This window comes from Bacillus rossius, chromosome 1 (genome assembly GCF_032445375.1).
Source record: "Bacillus rossius redtenbacheri isolate Brsri chromosome 1, Brsri_v3, whole genome shotgun sequence".
Classification (NCBI taxonomy): domain Eukaryota; kingdom Metazoa; phylum Arthropoda; class Insecta; order Phasmatodea; family Bacillidae; genus Bacillus; species Bacillus rossius.
Window position 1 is genome coordinate 33,932,799 of NC_086330.1, and position 26,500 is coordinate 33,959,298.

A 26,500-nucleotide genomic window follows, 5' to 3' on the forward strand; every position below is an offset into this window, starting at 1 on the left:
ACTGTTAGTTAAAGCATTTTCCCTGTAAACCGCGTTTGTTGTTGGATCACAAATTTTCTTACTAGATATTTACTAAATGATATTTATTATTGAATGTCATTTGATTCATTATCATTATGATCATTCGCGTGACATTTGCTGCTGTTAGATAATATATGGCCAAAAACTTGCTGAGGAGAATTTGTGACGAATTGTGATACGCAAGAAAGCTAGCGTGGTGAATTTACAGGAAAACCTTTAAAATTATAACAATAACAATAACATTACTAAGCCAACGTGGTGCGGCGAGAATAAATTGAACATTGAAAGAGATTAATTTTTAAGGTTTACTTTTAGAACAATTTATTTTCAAAAAAAAGAAAATGTCGGTGTTATGTTATTATTTTGTTTTTTTATTATAGTTGAGATACATGGCGTTCCCCGGGATTAACGCAGAATAAAGAGGTTGGGTACTTCTTTTTAATATCAGCCAGCAGTGGTTTTCCTCTTATTTGGTTCCTATGTCAAGTGTGTAAAATTTTAACCAAATCTCTTAAAACAAACAAATTTACTAACCTAATTATTTAGATGTAAATGTTTCAAATAGTTAATTAAATAAAATAATGCGGCCTTGTCAAAATATATAATTTATTGTGATTATAATATTTTTAAACCTGTTTTTGAAGACCGTTTATTCTAATTCATACTTATCAGCCACCATCAGGCATTGTTTTCTGCGTTGTTTCTCGCGTTCGAACACAGCAATCGTCAGGTGGAAAATGACACTTCAAGTGACGTCACGGCATCTCCTTGACGACACTCACGATGATTCCATTTGCTACGTACGAACGGACACTTACGTACAGTACACCTTCACTACATACCCCTTTCACCTTCCGCAGTACGCCAACTAAACATAAAAAAAATAATTGTAAATATATAAGTTGCAGCAGCAAAACGCGCGAGTGAGCGCAACTTGTAAAAATGCAAAAAAAAAGTGCAAGTAACTGCTTAAAAAAAAAGAAAAAACTTTTTTTGGTCAATACTCTTAGTAAACATGATTTATTATCAAAAAAATGTAATTGTTTTACTTAACTTCCCAACAACAAAAGTAATGTCAACACATAAAAAGGTTTTTACGCAGCTTGTCCTCTCGTGAATTGGAGTCTCCATGTGTAAGGTTGTAGGTTATTGCACCAGAAAGGACGAGGAAGAGTGGAAGAGGCGCGCGTGTGTGGTTGTCGCTGGGTGCGAGTGCCCGGAGGTCGAAGGAGCCCTGAGCAGCAGGCGCCTGGGTGGTGGGCGCAGGTGGTGGGCTGCGACCTGGAGATCGGCTCGCTGAAGAAGGTGGACGAGTGCGGCGTGTGCGGCGGCGACGGCTCGTCGTGCGCGCGGCCGCTCTACCACTGGGAGGAGACGGCGTCCTCGCTGTGCTCCGTCACCTGCGGCGGAGGTGAGGGGCGACGTGTGGCGCTATCTGTTGGGCGGGTCCCTAACTACTGGCGTACGGGAGCTTCAAATACAAAGTGATAGCTCTAAAATGATAATTTATCTTATGCAGTAAATACAGTATTTTCCCAAAAAAACTCCGTCATAACAGATAGAGGAGTAGGCCTACCGGGGAAACCAAGTTTAAAAAAAACGCACCAAGTACACTACCTCACAGGTGGCGGGGAAATGTGTGCATATATGTAGTGTAGAATCTAACTCTTTCAACTTTTAGAATGGCAATATGTTGGAAATGGTGATTCTTAGGAAAAATGTATTGGTACCATTTTTGTAGATAATTTTATAATCTACAATTTTTGCCTGAGCTATATTTTTGATAAAACTTACAGTTTTTTAGAAACATCAAAAAAACTGAACATTTTGTCTTTTGACCTTGAATAACGTTTTTAGCACACATGGGATCTATGGGGACTTTTGATAACTAGAGACCCGTGAATTTCGCGGATTCATTTCGTGTTATGCTAAAATTCAAATAATTATACCTTATGCTGCTTCTGTCATTGGTTCTCTGTTAATCTGGAGGACTGAGGGCCAATAAGAGACCCTCACTCAAAGAAATGTCGAATCGCAGGCCACCCAGTCGAGACGACTCACAAGTCAACAGCCAATGAACAGTTGGCATTTGCCCGAGTGTGTAGAGGATATTGGATTCTATCCTGGAGGTCATTGAATCCGCGAAATTCACGGGTCTCTATTGATAACTAATTGCTAGAGACCTGCAAAATTCGCGGATTCATTCGGCGATAGGCTAGAATTCAAACACATGTACCTCTTAGATATTTTTTTTCTATTTGCTTACTGTTCATCTGGACGAATCTCAACCAGTTATGAACCCTCAACCAAAGAAAGATCGAATCACAGACAAACCAGCTGAGACGACTTACAAGTCGGCAGCCAATGAACTTGCGTTATTTGCCCGAGTGTACATGGGGTATGTGCAGTCTATCCTGAAGGCCATCGAAACCGCGAATTTTGCAGGTCTCTACTAATTGCTTAGTACGAAGATATTTGAACCGCACAAAAACACGTAACGCTTCGTAGTAAAAGGTCGTGTTCTATACACAAATGAGTAGGAAATGCAGTATTTCTGGTACGCAACACCACGAAATATGTGGCTGATGATAGCAATCAATGTCACTATGTTAGTCATATATTATGAAAGCTACTACGTAGAGGATGGGCCCAAAACTATAAAAAAATAGGTCTCAGACTCGGCAATTAGATTTTCTCTCCCATGCTGTGAACCACCCGTGCGATAGGTTCACCATGCAGGTTGTTCGACGCGTCTTCGCGGGTTCAGAGGTTCGCCTCGGAAGGGACACTCGTCAACTGTAAAACTGTACAACTGGAGGCTATTCATAAGGCAATGTCTTTTTTTTTTTGCGAAAATCTTTACGGACCAGCTGTGTGTTAGAACTCTGTAGCATTGTCTGTGTTTTGTGTTTGGCGGAGTTTATCTCAGGTACATGTCTTACTGTTAGCACACCAATCACAGCCGTCGAGTGCGGGAGCAAACGCGTACTGAATGGCCCGGTCAAATAGGAAAATGGCTTCTCTTGCAGACGGTTGCCAATCACTAGCGTGGGCACACTCATCTCAGTCTAATGAGCTAGCAGAATATTTTGCGAAAAATTGTATGCCTCTAGTTATTAACTTTTAACCTGCTTTTATCAAACTAATGCAATTGTTGTATTTCAGAGTTGAACTGGAACTGGGTTTTAGTTGTATGTGCTTACATAATTCACTTGAATCGAGATGTAGTTTTGAACATACGCCATTTCTGATAACACTATACGTTATTAGAAATCCCAATAACAGACAAGAAAGATAAATATGCTAACACAATGAAAACACGCAAAAATTAAGAAAATTAAAAAAAAAAAAACGTGGAAGTAATTAGTCAAAAAATTATCATCCTGTATCTTGGACACTACAACAACGAACATAATATAACCCAACGATAACACCATACAGAATAAAATGTTCAACACAGCGACTATACATAGGCACACAGGCGAACCAAGCAATGTGACTAAACAGACATTCTGAACACCACAATGATGACAGCACAGAACAATAGACTTTCTGAGACAGCAGATGCGACTTTTTGGGAACTGAGATCTGTTCCAGACCACAGGCCCAAACAGACTGATAAGCCACTTTCTTACTACCAAAAAATTATTTTGAAGGACTTTGTACCTGAAAATCTCTGGTTGTGTATCCATATATTGTTTTTTTTTTTTTTGGTTATGGCACCAAACGATTTATGTTTCGGGGGGGGGGGAAGACCTACTCCTCTCGGGATCCGCCATTGGAAGTACTCTAGTGATGAGTCACTGGGCTAACGTCAAACATAGCAACTAGGGTCTCACATGCAATGTTGGTTTTTTAGTAGCCAAAAAACTGGGCACCACCAAACCAAAAATAATTTGTTTCTGCTTCGCATACTTCGTGGAAAGGCTTATTCTATTCTGTTAACGACGTTAATAAACCATTGCACTCGTCTCAGAGAGAAGATATTATTGGCGGGGCTAATCAGGACGCTTTCACTTACGCTCTGAATTTATGTGATTCTTGTGCTTACAGTGCAAACGTAACTGAAAGAAACTCAACCAGTCACTCAACACAGACTTTGCTACAGTGTTTTTTCTTTCACACAGAAAGCCTTGAAAAATATTTTCACGAATAATTATTGACCCTGTAGGTAGAGGCACTATCATTTCGCTAATTCATTTTATTCCAGACTAGACTTAACTTGCCTATGTCTGATTCTGCCATTCTAGAATTCTTATTAATCGGTAACAAGGTCATATATTTTGGCGTGTTCCGCGTGATAATGTAACCAATTCTACTTTTAGTTCATGACAGACTCAGGTTTTAATGTGCGTGTCAAAAGCTTTCATCAACGTGAAGCAAATGTATATGTGTTGCAAGTCTACTTTGCTTCCCAAATAATCGTGACATTACCTATAGATGTAAACCATAAAAATTTGAAGTTTTATTTTGTTACAGGTTGTTATTCAAATAATTATAACTTTGAGATCCTTCTGCTATTGGCTCACGGTTTTCCCGGAGGACTCCGCGCCAATGACAGGTCATAGGCCTAAGAAGTGTCGAATCATGGATAAGCTAGTCTCGATAAGCAGGGGATGTTTGCTAGAGAATAAAGAGGACTGTGGAATCTGCCATAGAGGTGTATGGAACTGGCTATAGGGCGAGAGCTGGAAAGCTAAGACAGGGACCTCGCAGCAGCATGTGGTGTGTTGCTGCCGCAGGGTACAAGATGTCGACGCCGGTGTGTCGTAACCGCGTGTCGGGCCAGGCGGCACAGGAGGAGCTGTGCGACGCCTCCCTGAGGCCCGACCCGCAGGTGGTGCAGTGCAACGGCCACCCCTGCCCCGCCAAGTGAGTGCGACACCCTCCCCGGCCGACTGACTAGCACCGTTTACGATTCAGGCAGCGAATTATATCAGCAGGCGCAGAAAAAAATAGTGTGCAATTCACGTTAGAATTTCGATGAGTACTTGAAAAGTGAATATTTCGTTGTTCAGTATATTTATCATGCTCGGCATTCTTAAAGAATTGTACTTTAAATATCGTGTTCGAGTTTTTTTACTATATTTTATTAGCAAAACTACCATGAACAACATGATAGTACATGAATTTGATCGTTACCGAGGTTAGATGTTTACACAGCATTGGCGAGTACTGAAAGACTCCCTCATTTTTTTTTACCTCGCCATCCTCATGCTGTCATGTTAAAAACATTGCGGAAATGGTGCTTGACCACGTCTGATAATGGTTAATAAGTCAACTGTTCCAAAAACATCATCATCGGAATGACGCTGGTCTATGTAATCACTCGCCAAGACCTGCAAGGCCAAAATATTTTCACTCGAAGAAAAATGACGAGCCCAAAAATATTTTGCGACATCCCTAGCCGCGCCCCACTGATAAGCATTCCCTTCTCCTACCTTCTCTTCCAGCTCGTTTAAAAGTACTTTACTAAATTATGTTTTTCTAACATTTCTGTTTTATGAACGTTATTTTAAATAATACGTTCTTTTAACTGATCTTGCAATTTATTGGAAGATTGATTTAAGATTCTTGTTACATACGCCATTACTGGTTTCATCGAATGTCTTAAGAAACCTCAATAACGGACAAAAAGGATCAATATGCAAACACGCAGAAAACAACCCAAAAACAAGCCGATATATAAAGTAAAAATCATTGACAGCACAGGTTATTATAGCTTTTATCCTTAAAAAAATATACCATCATAACACACTGTGTTATAAGGATCGTAGTTGGCTCGAATATTGTTTCTGTTAAAACAGTATATGTGAACAAAATGTTTGTATCGTTAATAGCAGCTGTTTTCTACAATCTATTTGGCAGATTGTACCTGGAGAAAAATGTACGTGACCACCAACAAAAAAAAACAACACATTTGTCAGTATAACAACAAACAGATATATTTTGATGACAAAAAAATATTCATTAAATTAATACCGAGAGTGAAAAAATACACGAGAATTGTGTTTTTTAACAACTTTTTTCCTGACGCGAATCACACGTAGTTTCCACATCGCCGCTAGAATTCGCTGCCGGAGCAGCTACGTCGACTCTATCGAATCTTTCGATTTGCAGAGCGAAAGTTTGAACTATACAATGAAACAGCTATGGAAACTGATTGTCAACAAGGAATGTTATTAAAATACTGCTCACCTTGTTAAAATTAACCAAGCCGTTAATACGATTATAGTTCCTCAATTTTTTGGTTCCGGCCATCTGGCAGAGATGGCAGCACCGCGGTCACACAGTTCCGTCCAGGAAACCACTCCAACCGAGAGCCGAGCTGTGGCACGCGGAACAGCAGGAATGGACCGCGGACCGTGCTCGTTGCAGGTGGGCGATAGCCGAGTGGGGGCCCTGCTCAGCCAGCTGCGGCGGCGGAGCCCGTCTGCGGCAGGTACACTGCGCGCAAGAAGCCAACGGCACCAAGCTCAAGGTGAGGGCGTGTCTGTGCGCGTGCAGACTGTGTAGACTGTGCACAGGCCAGCTGCGGGAGCTCAGCGGGTGTGCTGCAAGTACCTCGAGTGCTTTCACCAGGCGTTTACAGTTTCTTTGAACATACCATTGCAGTTTCCCACTGTTTGTCATGGGAATAGATCACAAATGCAAAATCCCTACCATGCGAAAACGTGTTTGTCTGTACGGCACTTCTTCCACGCATCAACGGAGCAACGGATCGACATGATTTTTTTTTTTTCCATTTACATATATAGTTCATGGGCCTGAGAGTGACATAGCCTACATATAATTATGAAATTACATCCCTAATTCAGTTTTTTTAATAGTTAATCATAGGAGGTGGGTCATAAACACACACAAACAGTGAGTTTGTGTCATTTCTATATGTCTGACACACGGTCATATAGCAAGTTCTGGCAACTTCCTATCATTATCCTTGGTGAAATGGGTAAAAAAAACCATCCGTTTAGTGAATCTCGCGGCTGCTAGTGAATTAAAAATCGCTAGTAAAAATTTTAGTTTTTAACTTCCTCAATATACGGCGTTGCCTTGAAGTTGTAACGCGCTATCGTTTGGTGCGGGGTTACCTGCCTTTTCACGGCTACCGGTTTATTCTGATGCGTAGCCTTGATGCACCGAGATTGTGCAATCAATGGAACTTCAAAATCAAAATTTCCGTTTTTCAAGTGTATGTTACCCAGAGTTAAAACTCGATAGTGATGTTCCTTATGATGTGTTTAGCCCGCAAGCCTAAATCAGCTTATGTCAAACAGATAAACCCAGCAATGAACCTAAACAGGTATTATGGACAACAAAACGACTACAACACAGACGAGCACATATAAACTTAAAATATCAGACAACAATAATTGCGAGGAAATAATTTCGACGTGAAATAAATAATAACAGCACAGACGTCTACATTGGGCTTATAACGACGAAAAAGTTTCAACAGTAATATTAAATGTAGACAGACAACAAATCCTGGACAACGCAGAAACTATACAAACACAACGATATTATGGACAAAACAACACATCAAACCCTGAAAACACAGTAGGTTTCCTATGACAAAACAGTTGCGACGTTTCTGGAACTGTCATCTGTTCCCGTCATTAGGAACAGACTGATATCAGGAAAAAAAAAGTATGTTTAGGCACTTTCCACTCTCCTAAAAATTACAGTTTTAAAAATAAAATACGGAAAAACAGAACCACCCAATCCTCCCTCAGCGCATTCTTAGACGATTTTTGTGAACAGGAAGGATTTTAGAAATTCTTGAGCAGTTTCCAAATCGCGTGTTTTCTTCTTAAGCTGTGTTCAGGTCCATCTTCACGAACTACGGAAACTGCATGACTCCAGGATGCAACACGCAGTCAGAGCAAGAATAACCTGGATCGTTTATACGACAGTCGTAGCCAACTGGTGGTCCGCGGGCCACCGTTGAGCACGGTCCGCCTAAAACTATTTCAACTAAGAAATATTTTATGCCACTGTCTTCTGGTAGCTGTCCTTGTTTGCACGTATCTTCACCCCGAAGGCATAAGACACATATGTCACAAAAACAATATTTTTCGTGAGAGCAGTTTAAAGAATTTCAAAGCGGATCTCACTTATTTACTCAACTATTTTCTATCGGAAATCTGTGAAATTTTTGTATATCTTAGTGTTGTATTACACCAGAAAGAACGTCAAATGGTGGTCAAGTTTATGGTTGAAAATAAAATTTGTCCAAAAGTGGAGGTGCAGGTATGTGGAATACATTAGTCAGCAGAAGCTGTTGTACTCTCACAGAAATACTAAAAATTAATATTTTTATTAAAGTAACATTTATGATGTTCAGTAATGATTCTTTTTTTGAAATTATTAGCTTTGTATTTTTTATTAATACTATATTTAGAAGACTCATTTTTCGATTTTTTTAATCAAATTGACACACTTTCAGTTATAAATAAGTGTAAAGAACATATAGAACATAAAATAAAAAGTTTGTACAAAAGCATAATTAATTTATACTTATCTGGCCATCATATTGGTTTAAAAAAATTGTATCTGGCCCTCAGATAAATTTTAATTGGCCATTACTGGATTACGGAATACGCAAATAATAAAACTCAATTAAAACATTTATTTCATACATCGCATTTTAATGCTTCATGTTTACAAAAAAAGGTAAATCCTGAATAGTTTTTATATAAAATATTATTTCTCTTTCTAAGAAAAAATTTCAGAAATTTAAACACCAAATTAAAAATCGCTGCCTCATATGAACATCATTTTCGCTTTTTAAACGTTTGCGGGTTAATTATCGTCAAAAAAAGAAAGTAAAGCAAGCCGAAACGTTGCGGACTTTCATCTTATAAACTTTATTCACGAGTTACGTCGTTAATAAACTAGACCTTAGGTAGCGCATGTATTCAACGTAGGGCGTAGAAAGAACACTAAAAGAAAGAAAACAACATAAATTATGGCTGCCGCTTGTGGTAGTGCCCCCTGGCAGATAACAACAATGCATAGTGATTCACATATTGGTGACAAATAGGGATATAATCGTGGTTAAAGTCTAAACCATAGCGGAACAATCGGTGAGATCTTGATCCTAGGCATCGAGCGACGGACACGCCCGAATATAACCGAAATATCGCGAGAGATAAGCCACAACAAAGCAAGCCACAAAATCGTAGGGGCCTCAAGGGGCCCACCTGAGCTGGGCTTACATACGATGTGCATATATTCAAAAAAATCCACGCGTTTTGAAAACTGGTCGAAATATCCGAATGATGTATGTTACACGGAAAGCATTTAAGAACGCATTGAGAGTGAATGAGTGGTTTTTTTCTGTATTTCTTTTTTAAACTGTATTTTTATATGATTGAAAATGGTTTATAAGCGTGTTTTCAGAATAATTTTTACATATGAAACACCCGGTAAAGATTCTTGGAAACACCCAAAGGCCTTATCATTACACCTTTATCTTAATTTTTCTGCCAACTAATATAATGGTTACGGTACGCATCCCATAGCTGCCCTATGCACGACGAGAAAACTGCGCGCCAGTTCAGAGCCTTGAGCTTAGAGGCGATACCGCGCTAGAAACAACAGCGAGCGTCGCACTTACCATCCCGCCTCACTGACACAGATACACCCTTGAGTAGACGGACTCCTTAAGTCAAAAACCACGCTTGGACATCTGGTTATTAAAATGTAAAACGTACAGTAATCATAATAATATACCAAAATGTTGCATATTCTACTTATAAACAGTGATATTATTTCATATTGTAATATCGATGGCTTAGCGCACAAATATTGTATGTCCATATTTGGCTGATTTTAAGGTAAATACAGATTTAGAATCGTCAGAGCTTACTCTATCTTGTGTACAAATATAGTAGGTATGTCAAAAAAAACTGGAACTATTGAAAATCCAGGGTCATATTGTAGTATGAACCAAAGATAAAAGGAGGTCATTGTGCACAGATGTTGTATAAACAATGTTGTAACAACTTGCACGAAGTTGCTTTTATTCATGAAGCACAGATATTGTATGTCCGGACATACAACATTTGTGCTACTATGATTTCAGCCATCATGTTTAATGTCAGCTGCAACGTCACATACAATATTCGTGATCTTTAATGGTATCGCACATACATAGTAGGTCCGGACATGCAACATTTGTGCTATAATATCTGTGCTTTCAAAACAATCTCTTATTGGTACTTGTGGACATACAAGTATGTGACTAGGCTTTAATATTGGTGTTTTGTTACTGGTGCTGATGTTTTATCTAAGTGGTGCTTTGTTATTTGGATGGTTTGAGAATATCATCTTAATGTACTGTGAATTACAAAGGATTTAATGCCAAACAGGGCAATAACATAGGAAGAAGGATAGTATTACATTTTCATGAGGAAAAGGATAATAAACAGCAGGAATATAAATTAGAACAAGTTCACTAGTGCTGCTATGTTGTATTGTGTCAACAAGTCGGAGCACCTACAAGTACCTAATTTACATGAAATTTATGGAGCCTGGCCACTCTTACTTAGAAGCAGAGTCAATGCATGCAACAATAGAACGTGCTCGTAAACACAAAACGGTTTATACGACTAGAGAATGGAGTCTACTTATCCAGATGGCTCGCAAGAAACCTGGACCCTACAACGTTAAACTTTTAGCATTCAATAACATGTTCGACTTGCAGTCTCTGGCTTCTCAAGTCATGCTCAACACGAATCAAGACAGTGGTGGACAAAGGGTCAATTGGTTGAAGATAAAGTGGTTGAGGTTTGAGAAAAACTGCCTTTTACAATTCAGTTCAAACACAAACTCAGCGATGTAACATTTCAATAAATAAATGTCTTGCACAAAGGAAGGCGAGAAATCACCCTATCGTGGAATACCATTGAACTTGAAAAGAGTATCTACGAAGGCTGCAAGTTTCTGAAGCCAAGAAAAAGGATTTGATCTACCTTCTTCAAAAAGGTATAATTCCCCCAGAATACAAGTCATTCATTGAAGAAATACCTGCAGCAAAAAAAGAAAGACATGTTGTGCCATGGGAAGCCACTGACGAGGAAGAAGACTGAATAGTTTTATCTTGTAGTTTCAAGATCCAACAATGACAATATCAAAGACTGAATAGTTGAAGTTTAATTAATTCCAACATGATTGGTTATTTTTCAATTAGTTTTTTTGTGCTGATCAATAGATACTGTTTGTAGTATCTGCATTTGCGGGATGAATACTAGTGTCTTGTTTTAAATTAACACTGTATTGTAATTTAAATTATTGTTAATCATTTTATTAATTAATGGTTTTACTAAAGTAAATGTTTCATTTCACAGGTTTTCTTATTTTAATAAAATATAAATTAGAATTTTACAATCTACAATACAATGGTTGCGCCCTCACATTAGTTATTCTAAACTCATAGTGCAAGAGTATAAACATTGTATGTCCATACGTTGGTATTTTAAAACAAGCAAAACTTTTAGTCACCTTAAAAGTAAGCTAATATATGAGTTTAAATATGATTGTCAATAATGCTATTTCATATAACTATCTGTAATTACATGTATTAACAGCCAGCATGTACTTAAAAAGATTCACAAACATTCAACTTCTCATATCTCAAAACTAGAAAAAGTGGACATACAATATTTGTGCACTAAGCCATCGATATATAGTGTCTACTAACAGTATTATTATATTCGTATATATTCCCAAAATGAAAACAAAACGTTAATGAATTCACAAGGGAAAATATTTGCAGCAGCCATTCGCTATCTACTTTTGGTATTCTATTCAGTTATATAAAATGTTTTAACGAAACAAAATTATGAAAGTTAAAAGACAGACAATTTTTATGACTTAAAAACGGTTGAAACCAAGATTGCGTGTTTGAATTACAATTTTTTAACTTAACCCACTTTATAATGCAAAATTTTGCTACAAATTAAATATAAAATCTCATTTCAATTACATTTCCTGAAAGACACATAATTTCGTTAAAACGTTACGGCCGCAGCCCTTTTGATACTCATAAGTGTGAATGTTCAGCTACCTACTCTCTAAAATTTCATTTTCGAAATAGTTTTACTTCATTTATTGAATGGAATTTTTCATATACCGCTTAGAATGTGTCTTGTAGTTTTGGGCCTACATAATGTTTCCTACAAAAATTGTATAATAAATATTTTTAATTTTTTAACACTTTTTTATATATTTGATTAAAAAGTTAAAAATAATACAATCACAAGTGGCTGTAATAAAATTATAACATTTTTTATTGGTTGAACAATGTTTTATGTACCTTTTTACTAACCCAGTTAAGCTTCATATTTAAATACCCTTAATTTTTATTTGATATGACTAGCGGCTTTAACATTGAGCGAAATAAACCCCTTTTAATAAAATTTATTATATCTTCTTATGATTTGTTCTTAAGCGTGTTCGCACTCGTCCCGATTTCAGTTGATTGAATGTACTATGCTAATTCACGAAGTGTAAATCGGCCCTTTTAGCCGCTGGCCGGGCCAAGGGTTCGTACGAGACTTATCATTCCGTGATTCACTTGGCGACAAAGTAGACTCGAGACACCCACAGATCTGCTTCACTTCGATGAGTGGACCACAGAGCTCATGAAACGCTCTTAACAAGCCTGAGCCAGTTACCAAACAAACGTATGAACCGATAAAAGGATGTGAACTTGTGATTTAGCGATGAGCATTATAAGACGTCTTGATTATATGTGGGCTAGTCTCACGGACGAAGGAAAAAATAAAAGGGAGGGAAGGGGCAAATGAAGCTATATTTAAGAATACATTTTTGTGGCTCTGGGGGGAGTGGAATGAAATTATCCCCCTCCCCTTTTTCTCACACCAATTTCCAGTTTGCCTCCCTTTTAATAAGCATTTTTGGCTGTCTGTTGAACTTTCTTTCAAAGCGTGAAATTTTTAAATAAAACGAGAGACTTATATACTGTAGATCCTTAAATTGTGTACTACGTGTTCAAGGAGAAGAGTAATTACTAGAGACCGGAAAAATTCGCGGGTTCAATGACCTCCAGGATAGACTCCACTATCCTCTACACACTCGGGCAAATGCAAACTGTTAATTGGCTGTTGACTTGTGAGTCGTCTCGACTGGGCAGTCTGTGATTCGACACTTTTCTGAGCGAGGGGTCTCTAATTGGCCCTCATTACTCCAGATTAACAGTGAACCAACGGCAGAAGAAGCACTAAGGTATAATTATTTGAATTGTAGCATTTCACGAATTGAATCCGCGAATTTTACAGGTCTCTAGTAATTACCGTATAATTAGGGACCGGGGAAAATTCGCGGATTCAATGACCTCTAGGACAGCATCCATTATCCTCTGCACTTCTCAAGTAAACACGCGTGTGCATTGGTTACTAAATTGCGAGTCATCTCCAGTGGGTAGCTTGTGATTCGACGCTTCTTTGGTCGATAGTCTTCCTCATTGGCCCAGAGAGCTCCAGTTAAACCGCGAGCAAACAGCAGAACCAGCAGAATTATACACGTGTTCGAATTTCAGCCTATCACGAAATGAATCCGCGAAAATTTTTTCCGGTCTCTACGTATAATTCTGCATATTCCGGTCTCTACGTATATATAATTCTGCATATTCTTCGGCCATGAACTGTGCCGCATGTCTGTTACTTGAAGCCGGTTGGTGAGTTTCTTCAGTCGGCGGCCGTGGCCCCACTAACGCCCTATGGCCTGCAGGCAGATGGATGCGCGGGATAGCCGCGGCTGTACTTCATGCTGCGTGTAATCACCGGTTGTCCGACCCGCGAGGAGGCCGGGCCCGCCGGCAGACGGACGCGGATAGCCTTCCGTGTCGCGAGTCGGTTTGTTCGCGGGCCCCCGGGGCGGTGTTGCCAGACGTACCGGGCGTCCGGCGCGCGTACCGGAGTTCCTGCGCTCCGCGCCGGCTGCCGGAAATGTTTCATTCTGGTGCGCTGGAACACCACATGCACCTATTCAAACTTCACTAAGATAGTGAAATGTATAAATTAGTGCGTTAAGTAAATTGGTTTGTTGTTACAAAGGCTCAGCACGCCGTATGACGGTTATTTAATTTTTTTTTGGCCATTCTAATGTTTGGAGGTTTTATTTTCCTATGATAACTCTTCTGCATTTTGTGTTTTTTTTTTTTAATTATGTCACCAGTTGAACACGAAATACTATCCAATAATTGTAAAAGTCACACAAGTGTTAAAAAATTTTGATCACTCGCGTAACCTTTTTTTGTGGTGGTGAGGCAGGATAATAAAGAACTTCTAGAGCGGTAGGTATAATCTCTAAGCGCAGGAGTCTGAACCGACGCGCAGTCTTCTCGTCGTGCATATGGTAGCTATGAGATCTGAGTGGTGACCATTACATTATTTGGTGGAGAAATGAAGATATATTTGTAATGCAAACCTCGTGGGTGCTTTGAAAAATCTTTGCCAGGCGTCTCATGTCTATGAATTATTATGAAAACAAGCGATTTAGTCCTTTTTCACTCCCCAAAAAATACCGTTTAAAAACGAATTACGGAAACAGTTCTACTTATGCGCCCTTCTTAAATGCGTTACGTAAACAGACCCCACTCTGGTATCTCGAGTATAAATTCAAATCTTGTGGTTTCTTCTGAAGCTCTGTACACAGTATGTGTGCCCAAGTAGGGGGTACCCTCGACAGGAAAATCCCTTCATTGGTAGTAATTACAAGAACATGAAATAACCAACTTGGCTTGTATCAGACCTAACCTCGAGGCTACTGACGGGACCTCCAATATTGTAGCAGGCTCCGAAGAAATTGGGTAGCAAACTCAGTACTCATAAATTAAAGTCACGCCATGGTTTTGGAATTAATTGGAGTTTTACGTCTCGTCAAAAGAAAGGGGTCGCTACATAAATGATGGTTTGAATCTATGAGAACGTAGCGACGACGGAATGCAATGAAATGGGGGCAACGTGTCGCGAAAACACAAACACGTTTTTCATTACAAAAAAAATATCCTTCCAGTTAGCGAAAGCCTTTGGTGGCTTGCGAAATAACTGCTCTAAAAGTTTGTTGGTACTGTATTCGATACTATCATAATTCCGTTTTAATTTTAATAGCTAGTTTTCCTGTATATAAATTTTTTAAATTAAGTATTCTATCAGTTTTAACCCAAAACTCAAACGTTTTTCCAGGAGAAAATAAATTTGATTTCGTTATCACAATGTTGGTACCTCATTTATTAAACAGATACATTGTTTACACCATGGAGGTAAGAAGTAAGGGAGTTGGTGTGCACAATCTTTGATTTTAATGAAGTTTAACGCTAATTTCTTGCAGATGTGTTGGTATTTTGTTTTTCAGCAATATTCACTACTTAATGGAATCTTTACGATTCTTTCTGATGAGTTCTTTTCGAGCTACTCAACAAAATTATAGCATATTAGCTTTTACACAGCCACGATTTGTTTTTGAAGTTATACTTCTAATGCGACTTCCAACAAGGTTGCGTTAAACGTTTAACGCTACCATGGAGAATAACGCTACCATGGAGAATTATTTGCATGCAATTAAAAGCTATTTTTTTTAATGATGCCAAAGAAGTATAACTTCTCACGCGCGTACCTAAGTACATTTTTTCTATTAAGTTGTTGTCAACCAGTTGACTGGCACTTGAGAGCAAGGTTCATACTAGGTATAGCGTGCGTGTGCCATCTATGGAACTGACGCAGCAGCTACGCCAGGTAGTGTTTCCAGTCTCACCGCCGCGCCAACTCGCTCCTGAGGACTCGCCGGTGTTAACGGGACTCGGACCGTCGTGCGGGGTGGGGGGGGGGGGGTCGGGACCCGGGGCTTTAATTGGCGACGTCGGCTGGGGTCTCCTTTGTGCGGGGCAAAGTTCAAGTGACCCGCGAGCGTGTGTGCGCGCGTGTGTGTGTGTGGTGGGGGAGGGGGGGGGTGGTTAGGTTTTCCTCCCCGCGAGCGGTCCTGCACCCGCGAGTAGAAGGCTGGAAGCTTTCACTGCAAAGGTAGCAGGGGGTTGTTATTGTGCAGAGAGGTAGGAGCTGCTTTGTTTGGTCTGCAGCCAACCCCGTGCGCCATCCACCCCTCACCCCCCCCCCCTCCAGCAGCCCCCGGAGGGCGTACGGAACCACTCACTTATTCAACGGGCCGGCGTGGGCGGACGGGATAGTGGCGGGCGAGCGAGCCGGGGTTCTGGGAGGCGGACGATGATTTTCTTGTCGGGGAGAAGGAGGAGAAAAAAGTTCCGCGTTGAAGATTCATGGGCGCTCCGCCGGCCGGTGAAAAGGGAGGGGGGATGGGGAGGGGCTCGCGGTCTGGATTAATGGCGGGCGAACACGTGCCGGAGGTTCGGCTTGTCATGAAAAGGTGGCCGGGGTTGGGGGTGGGGGGAATTACCGCTCTTACGTCCGTCCAAGTGAGCGGTTTTCGAATGTCCGCTTCACTTCCTCGTTGACTTCCAGGCGTGGTCCTGCGACTCCGAACAGACATTCGTCGACCAAGACGGTTGGAAATTGAAGCATTCACGACTTCATATTCCTCGGCCGTATGTCGGTTTCCCCCCTCCCCCCGACCTGGTTCCTTTACGCTGGTGCGGTAGCTGTGTCTTCATCCCGGTTCCTTCAACCATTGCTTCTTTGGCGCTTTTCCTCTTAGCGAATTGAACCTTTCCTCGGCGCAATCACAAGTCAAAATCCAACGCACAGTAAAACAAATTCCGTACAGCAAAATTTGATTTGAACCTTCAAAAAGCTGTTATGAAAAAACTAAGAACTGAAATGAACATTACCATGAGACCCAACAAATATATGTTTTTAGAAGATATGCGAAATGTTTAGTACCTATATTGCTAAGTTTTAAAATTTTTCACTTACGCTATATATTCTTATTCGCATAAGAGTACGAAAAACTTGACTGCCCTCTTAGCTTACGATCTTTAAGTTATATTGTGTCACATAATCTCTCTCTTATATTGCTTATCAGACCAAGGTTTTACTCAAGTAAGTCTGAGTAAACAGAAGAAGTCTCTTTGGGTGCGCCACTAGTCTGTTATCTTATAAAATAGACTATTTTTTCCAGTCCTCAATAATTTGTTTGTAATTTATTGGTGAGATAAACACAGAAATCACACAAATTGTATAATATGGCTGTACTAGTGGGCCGTGTTCTCATTCCATCCGGGATTTATCCGAACCTAACAACTGACCTAAATACGCGGCCTCTGCCTTCATCTTGACGTACAAACATAGCTACTCTCACACAGCAAATTTCTTATCTCGCTTCTTTACGAGACGACTCCAGCCGAGCTACAAAACCTTGAAGCGCTTCCCAAACAGTGTCCGTCAGAGCTCCCCCACTCGTCCCGCTTCTCTCTGAACCCCCTGTGCTCCCCTCCCCCAGAGCGCTGTCCGCCAACCCGCGTCAGCGCTGCAGATTGCCGGAACTACTTCCCAAGCAAGAGTCGCCGGTGACCAATAAGAGACTCGGACCAACCCTCAAAAGAGCTGTGTCCCGAAAATTTGCTGCGAGTGCCGACTTCTCTCGTCGACCATTCCGAAAGCAGTCCGGGCGAAACCTTCGCTCGCTCTGCGGACTCATCTTAAAACTTCCAAGTAATTCCTCGGAGCATCTTTCCGGAGGAAAATATTTACACTCGATATTTTTTGGGGTGGCTCAGAGTAAGCTGCAATCTTAATGATGAATTTTTACTAAACGAAGATAAATCTAACGAAGAAACGGATTAAAATAAAATGGCTTTGTCCTCTCCGTTGCTACAATTGAAACAATTAAATTTGTGAACTATAACGTAATGAACGTGTTTGACATGATGCGTAGGTAGGAGCCTACATGAAATGTATTCGAATGTTTATCAGTGGAATTTTGTTTTTTATGAATCACATTCCAGTTTTTACAACATTTTTACTAACAATTGTTGCATCTTAAAGTATGTATATATATATATATATATATATATATATATAAATGTTTGAACATGCAACTGGTTTTTACAAGCCGAGTTAATGTACAACATCTGGATCAACACTATGTAAACAAAGTTATCTGGGTAAAGCAATAAATGTAGCTTATGACATGATCGTTCTTAAACAACATGCACCCTCAAATGCACTCAAAGTTCACATTGTATAGCTTTGTTCTAATCTTAGAGTTATGTTCTAGAGCGCAACCGAGCTGAATGAAGTCTAGAAATCACTTTCGCATTAGACCACGCCATCGGGCGTTCTCAACCAATGGGATTGACGGTAATGTCACGTGTCAGAGATATCGTGTCACGTCACCGCAGCTGGCGAGGTTATCTCAAGCGCGAGGACCTGCCCCGACATCTGGGGAAGGCAGGCAATCCTCGTGTCCGGACGGCCAGACTGGTTGCATAGGCTGCGGCTGGCAGGCGCTACATCATCCGAGGATACCCCACCTCAAGTGGCCGTACATCGGAGACATATTTTGCAATCCCTGTAACCACTCCGAATTTTGTTACTGTGGAAAAAATTATTTTAATTGAAATAATTGGATATAGTAACACGCCACAAAAATACGTGGGATATAAAGGTGTGTTCCTTATTATTTCAATGAAATGATTTTGCTACAGCGAAAAAAAAACGCTGTGGTTGTAGAACTTATTTCAGTTAAACATATTTCAGACGCTGGTTGCGCTGCCTAAAATACTTTATGTATTATTTACAATGAAATTGTTGTTCAGCTTCATTTACAAAGACTTGGGAAGCACTTTATGCCATAAGTCGCATACAGGTTTACAACTTATTTTGTCAGTCGAACTCAAACTTATCCTGTATTAATAGGCCTTAATTGGAATAATTATTCGAGTTGTCAGATCATTCGCCTCCCACCAATGCTATCAGAGTTATATTCGCTAGTGAGAAACATAGCGGACGTTGCTCAAGCCTGTGGGTTTTCTCTACGTACTCCCGTAATTCCGTTCATGATCCATTAGCATCGCGTCGCCTTTCTGCATAGCTGTTGAACTCAATGTCGACGAGACATTAAGTATAATCAATTCATTTTTTTTTATTGTAATACACTTAAAAATAGTTGCACCCTGAAATAACACCCGTCGACAACGAAAGATGGTATATTTCTATACATCACTAACTTGGAAAAAAAAATCAAAAATTTGGTACGTATTTCAAATAATTTGTTTGTGTGTTACACAACTAGCCCGATAAGCAGACTATCTGATGTTATGATATTATTAAATATTTCAACCCGTTAAGCTTAAATAATCATGATACGAACATAAACAACTCACGCTAAACGCTAACCGTGATAACTTCAGCGAATAAGTTACATATTATGGAAAAGCTGTTAAAACTGATCATTTGGAATCACTTTCGACCAGTTTTCACTGGTTTATAGAAAATTTCCACAGATTTGTTGTAGCTTTTATAAGTGTCATATTTTTATAAACGTAACTCCATAAAATTCCTAAATGTATTATGGTGAAACCGGGCCTCAGCTTATTCCGTGAGTTGGCGAGCGTCCCACGTGATATTTATTTTCCGGTGCGCATGACTACAAAGTCGAGCCTACGCGCCTCCATCATGCGTCTCTTCGCCCTTATGGCTGGCGCCCCTAAACCTCCTGCTCCTACGAGAAATCTCTAAAACGATTCAGAGCACTGAGGAGTCTGTCACTTACGCATTTACTTTGCAACAAAACGCACGACAATAATTTTTTGTATATATAACTTTGAAAAGTTAAATACAATATATTTAGCGAAAGTTTTTAATTAACTTTAATGTCAAAATAAAAATAAATAATCTATTCAATCCAAACGGCCAGCTTATTTTATTTTATTCTTAGAATATAGTAACAAGCTATATCTTTATTTTTAGTTTTTTTTTTTACTTTGAAATGTTTTAAAGTCCCACAGTGTGAATATTCATCGAATATCTCGTAATACTCAAGTTGAGCCTTACTAATATTACGGTTTTAACAATTTAACCTTTTTGTTTTTATTTAATTGTGATTTTTACGGTTCATATTCCACTTAAAGAGATTTGCACATTAATTTACGTAGTTAATGGTGGCACCATGTATAATCAGACATTTTTAAATCGCCTGACAAATATTCAAATTTACAATTTTCGCCTAACTTATTGCGGCATGATCACTTACTAAACGCGTTCATTTTCAGTGCTTCCGCAACTAAGCGATGCATACAGCTTAGTTTCAACAGTTTTCAAGCAATAAATAAAAAAATCATATTTATAATATTGATAATCTGGATCTTTTAAAAAAAAGCATATATATAAAAGGATGTTGGTATGTATGACGTTGATAAACTCCGACACCGGTTTGACCGATCGCTATGAAAGTTGGCACGTCGAAGTGTTTTTTTCATGGAGAAGTTTTTTATGCCATCCATTTTCTGTAACTCGCCGCTAGATGGCGCTGCAGCGCATAAAATTCTAAGCCGTTAACCGATCGCCAAGGGTAAACAAAAAAAATCATAGGTCATAAACATAAAAACAGCAATTGTGTGTCATTTCTCTATGTCCACCACAGTCTCATATAGCGCTATTCGTTTTGCTTTAACTCACGGAAATATATGCAGCTAGTAGTACATAAATTATGTAGTGACTCGCTGACACAGATAAGTTTCCTTGTGAAGACTTTAGCGTTAAATGTGTAGTTCCCTTTAATAAATCACTACAACTGTAATAATTTTGTTAATTGACGCTATTTTTTGTCCCAGGAACTCTCTTGAAAAATATTTATACTAAACAATATAAATTGTTTTTATTGCCTAGAAACTGTTCAAACCAAAGTGGCGTCTTTCAATTTTAGTCAAATATTCTAAATATTACTTTATTAAAATTTGTTAGTAAACAAAACTTCCAACAAGGGTGTTCAGACAAGGCCTTAAAATAAAACTTTCTAAATCCCCTCTCCTTATTTGCCAGCGCACGTGTTTTATGCTTATGAAATGTCTGCCATCAATATTCCTGGGGGTGACACCGCGTCTTGCCGCGGGAAAAATTTACGACCGAACGAGAGGAAGCGATCTGATTGGATCCGCTCAGTCGCGTCGCCGTGGCCCGCTGGAAATCGCGCGGGCAGCGAGCCCGGAGGCTATTATAAACACATCTTGCGATACAAGACGCGGTAAACATCGTAGATCGCGGATATTACCGCAGGAAGATGTTGCGTCAATGCGAACACAACATTTTTTCGTTAAAACTCCGACCAGTGATGACAATAGTATATGAAAGTATGTCCGGCGCCAGGCTTGCGCAGGTGATGACAGTGGTGCAGACCGCCATCTTGTATTGTGACGTCAGGGTGGCCATATTGGATGACATTGACCTTGACCCTTCAACTTGACCTTTGACTTTGACCTTTTACCTTGACCCCAGTGGCCATCTTGGATCCGAAATTTTAATTTTCTAGAATTTTACGCAATCTAGTAATCGAATGCCCCACTCCCTAATGTTCCAATTTTCGTTACGGACACCATCTTGAAAATCCTTAATTATTATTTTACAAAATCAGGAAAAATTTTAAAATTCATAAAAAAAAGTAATTCATTAAATTATATTAAAATACTATTTAAAAACACATTTACGTCATTAAGTTCTCAGATATAACTCAGTGAGAGACGAATAAAAAATGACGACTGATAGTTCCTCCACGAAAGCCGCTGACAGACTGACCTCCTGCCACTAATGCCAAGGTATACATATATCGCCAGCTAATATTACGTAACATCCGCCATCTTGTTTTTGTCTGCTGATGTCCACCATCTTGTTTTCGTCTGCTAGAATGCGATACCATTATGTTAGTTTAATTTTTACGCACTAGAGTGCAGTAATTATCTTGAAATTTGGGTGAAATCTTGGAAATTCGTAATTATTTAGCTATAAATTCGGGAAAAATTCCAAAATTTATTTTAAAAATCTGCAAATAATAAACTGTTTGATTTGATTGGTTCCTGTCCTTAGTTCGATCCCTGGATGATGCAAAAAATTAATTTTATGTAAAAAATAACAATTTTCATAAATCATATTCAAATTCCTAAAAGCAGCATATGTTCCTAGCCAGCCAGCATGTAGTAAGCCGATATGACCGCCATCTTAAAAAGTGTAATAATTAACATATAAATTCGTGAAAAATTTTAAAATTCATCAGCAAATCACTCATTAATTTACTGACTGAATCAATGGATTCCTGTCATTGCTTCAATCCTTGGTCAATGCAAAAAAAAATAGTTTCAGGAAAAAAAACTCTTATTTAATAAAAGAGACTCAAGTTCCTCATATACCAGCCTCCAGTAAGCCGATATGGTCACCATCTTGGAAATTTGTATTTATTGACCAAGAAATTCGTAATAAAATTCCAAAATTCATTAAAAAAAATTAACCTATTAAAATAATTTATATTTCAAGCAGTCAAGGTAAAGTCTTCGAACTGTCAACCTAAAGTATCGAAAAATCAATTACAAGAATTTAGACCAATAGAACATGTTTTACTTTTACTAAGGGACCAAGAATCCCTGAAAAACGTTTTATCAAGACGACGAGGTTTTGAACCAGTAAATATTCAGAGCTACTACAGATCTGACTACGAACATTTAACGAAATGACACACATTCAACAAAAGAACAAACTGCACACACACTGGACACACTGAACACACAGTACACGCACTGGACGCACAGTATATACACTGGACACATAGTACACCCACAATACACACAGTACACACACTGTAAACATAGTACACACACTTGACACACAGTACAAGCGATGGACACACGGTACACATAGGACACGCAATGGTCACACAGTACACACACAGAACATGCAATGAACCACATTGAACACACAATACACACACGCAATTTACCTTAAGTTCACTCAATGAACACACAATATACACACAGTACACAAACGCAATTGACCCACAGTACACACACAAAAGAAATGCAATTTATAAACACTCAATACACACACCGAACACGAAATGTACACACAGGACACACTTTTGACTAAAAGGAAGTACATTTAGTGTAAAACGATCTAATCAGTTGGATACGATCTAATCAGTAGCATACGATAAAACATACTTGACTACGGACATTTAACGAAAAGGACGTACATTTTACGAACATTCAACTCAGTAAGGTGCTACCGCCAATTTACGATAAGATATAATTCCTCCAACAGTCTTTTGGATGCCTCAGTCATTTGCTCCCACAGTCTTTGACTCCAAGAGCCTTTTTTTCTCTAAAAGGTAATAGCTCCAAAAATATTTGGCTTCAAAAAAAGGTTTATGGCTCCGTCAGTCATTGGCTCCAAACGTATTTAGCTCCAGCTTCCTTTGGCTCCAGTTGTCTTAGGCCTAGCTGCTATTTCGCTACGAGACTAAGAGACTACGAAGCTACGAGACTACAGGACTTTAAGACTACAAGAATTTAACTGACTACAAGTGTACGAGGCTATTAGACTGCATGTCTACAAGTCTATGAGGCTACAAGACTAATTGGCTATAACTGTCTTTGACACCATTCAGCTGCGAGAGTTAATTTATCTCATGCAAAAGAACTTGTTCTAAGTAGTCCCGTTTTTTGCCAACAGATGTCACCACATGTTGTGTTGAGGTAAAAAAGTATTTATTTAATTTATGTGGTATGCGGAATGCTCACTAACGATCGCAAGAGAAGGAAGGCTTCGCTAGAGATGAATAAGAATGAAGTTGGTCTTGCATGTTTGTGCTTCTCAGCTGTCTCAATACATATTATTCGGCTGTCTCATGGATGTTTTTTGTTTGGATTACATCTGATAAAAATATATATGTATTGCTAATAATTTGGTAGTAGAAATTCACAAATTAAATGTAACTCAAAAATAAAAATGTGTGGCTCATTAAGTAAAATAATTTTCATGCACATATTGATTTTTCAGAAATAATCAGAAGCACTTGGAAAACATCAGCAGAAGTCTCGACAGGGATAATAAGGAGCACGCGAAGAATAATACCATCAAATTATTGGGTGGAATAATTAGGAGCACACGGAGAAAACAAACGCACATTTTCCGTAATATCAGAAAATCACAGGAAAAAAAATTTTAAAAATAGAACAAAGGAGTAGTTCTCAAGCTCGCATAAACTGGCCATGTATCCGCCAATTGTAGGGGAGCGCCTGCAGGCTGGCAACCCCCGTGACAGCTGCGCTAGCAGGTCAACGTCATGTTGCCTACCTCCAGGCGCTCCCACGTCGTGGTCTCCCACGCCTCTCCCTGTGGACATGCCGCGTTTGGAAACACACCCACAACTCACTCTCGGAGATCGGTCCTCCTAGTTTTGACGATAAACGTCTCTAAAATCAGACCGAATCATACAGGTACGAGGTTAGAAATTAGGGCCCCGAACGAAAACGTGTAAATAGTTTCGCCTTAACCACTTTTTAAATATTATCCTCGAAGACGCAAGCAAGGCGTGCTTTCTTAGCATATACAGTCAGCTTGCTAATATGACCTTGAATTTGTGTCACTGGCTAACCGGAGGGCATCTCTAACCCATCATAACCGGCGCTCTCTCCGCCCAGACGTGATAGCGCAATGATTCGGGTTTATTTTGATATAAATTTGAAGAGATCGATCAACTTAATTATTAATTGTACTTTGGACAGTTTTTATATTCAAAAACTAGAATTTACGTGAGCCAAAAAAAAAATTGGTTGTCTGTAAAGTCGGTTTACGGACGATAGTTTAACGTGACGTCATAACAAAACATTGATGAAGTGATTGCATATTTTTATAAATAAAATTGAATCATTTTTATTTTAATAATAAAAGAATAAATACTTGAAATTATACTAGCAATCAGAATTTAAAATGCAAGAATAATTAACCTTTATTTCCTAAATTGTTGTTGTAATTAGCAATGAAAACCACATTTACTTTTCACTTCACTTTATAAACAGTCGACTAAACAGTTCACGTGTAGATGTAAGTTGTGTGCTGCCGCTGTCTTTCTTCTCCTCGGACGCATAGGCCAATCGAGTGGAAGAGAGATAGATGCGGTGCAAGCGTACAATGAGCGTAACGGGACACAGCGTAACGGAACAATGTGTGTAACGGGACAATTTTTTGCGTGCAGCCGGCGTTCATCGATTTATTAGACGTTGTCACGTCAAAAGAAACTTAAAAATTCAGTCCGCTCGGGAGCCACCCAAAAATATAGACTACGTGAATGGTCTGGCGGGACCGAGGGAGCTAACGTTTTTGCGAACTTCGCGAAGTTGATGCAGCGCGCGCTCTGCAGACGACAGCGTGAGTCGATGTTGAAACAAATGGTCGTCGATTACTATACATGTGTTAGTTTGTAATTAAAAACCCTTCAACCGTTCATTTCAGGTCTTAATGATAAGATATAATTATATACACAATGAATTCGTCACGTTCGCTTGAATCCAATGCGCTAAAAGCGACTCTCTGCCATAGACGTTTAACGTTAACGGGCCCGCCTTCTTGGGCACACATACCGTGAGCAAAGCTTCAAAACGCGATTTGAAAACTGCTCAAGATATATGAGTGCTCTCTGTTAACGAAAAGTTTTTTAAAAAGAAACGCTTAAGGGTGTATGGGTAGTTCGGTTTCCTTATTTTTTTAAAGTGTATTTTTAGAAGAGTGCAGTGGCTAAAACGCGTGTTTAGATAATAATATTTAGACATTAAAATCTTGGTAAAGAGAATTAAATTACCCTTGCATTACATACACCCTTATCATAATTTCTCCACCATATAATGTTATGGTTACCGCTCATATTTCAAAGTTCTCCTGTGTCAGTCGAGAAGACCGCGCCAGTCCACAGCTTTGCGCTTAGAGGCGGACACCGCGCTAGAAGCATCAGCGATCGTCGCACTTATCACACCGTCTCACTAACACAAATGCACCCCTTAATAGGCGGGTATCTTAAACCAACGGCCGTGCGCTCTCACACAGCCACAAATTTTTTTTTACACGCATATCAGAGGTACTGGGTTGGAATATCTGTTCCACCATTCTCATTTCAGTTTTCCATGTTTTCATGAAATCATTCCAGGGGAAATTCTTGAATAGTTAGTCCTTGTACATCAAGGCTGATTCCTTTCTTAGTATTCTTGATCTGTGTGATTTTGTTATCTCTTGAATATTAATTTAAAACATTATTTATTTACTTCACTGTTGAAATGACGTAAGTGTTTACAATGTGCATCTCATAAATGTATAGGACAATTTGGTAGTAAATTTGGTATAAATATACAATACTCTCCACAATAATTATGCTGTTCAAGCAAACGGAAAGCAGTTCAATGTTAATGGATATTTGTAAATTATAATTAACAGTAAAATGCAATTTACGTTCATTCCGACATGAAGTTAGTGTTCGATGGGAAGACGTGCCTTTGCAGACG

At 39.2% G+C, this 26,500-nt stretch overlaps 1 protein-coding gene across 1 annotated transcript in view; it reads left to right on the plus strand.

Annotated features, from left to right (window-relative positions):
* LOC134534279 (protein madd-4) overlaps nucleotides 1-26,500 on the plus strand; it is a 191,240-nt gene that overhangs the window by 41,700 nt on the left and 123,040 nt on the right. The window contains exons 4-6 of the mRNA XM_063373000.1: nucleotides 1,288-1,432; nucleotides 4,764-4,893; nucleotides 6,400-6,502. Coding sequence (XP_063229070.1) covers nucleotides 1,288-1,432; nucleotides 4,764-4,893; nucleotides 6,400-6,502 — 378 coding nt within the window. The remainder of the gene's footprint in view (nucleotides 1-1,287; nucleotides 1,433-4,763; nucleotides 4,894-6,399; nucleotides 6,503-26,500) is intronic.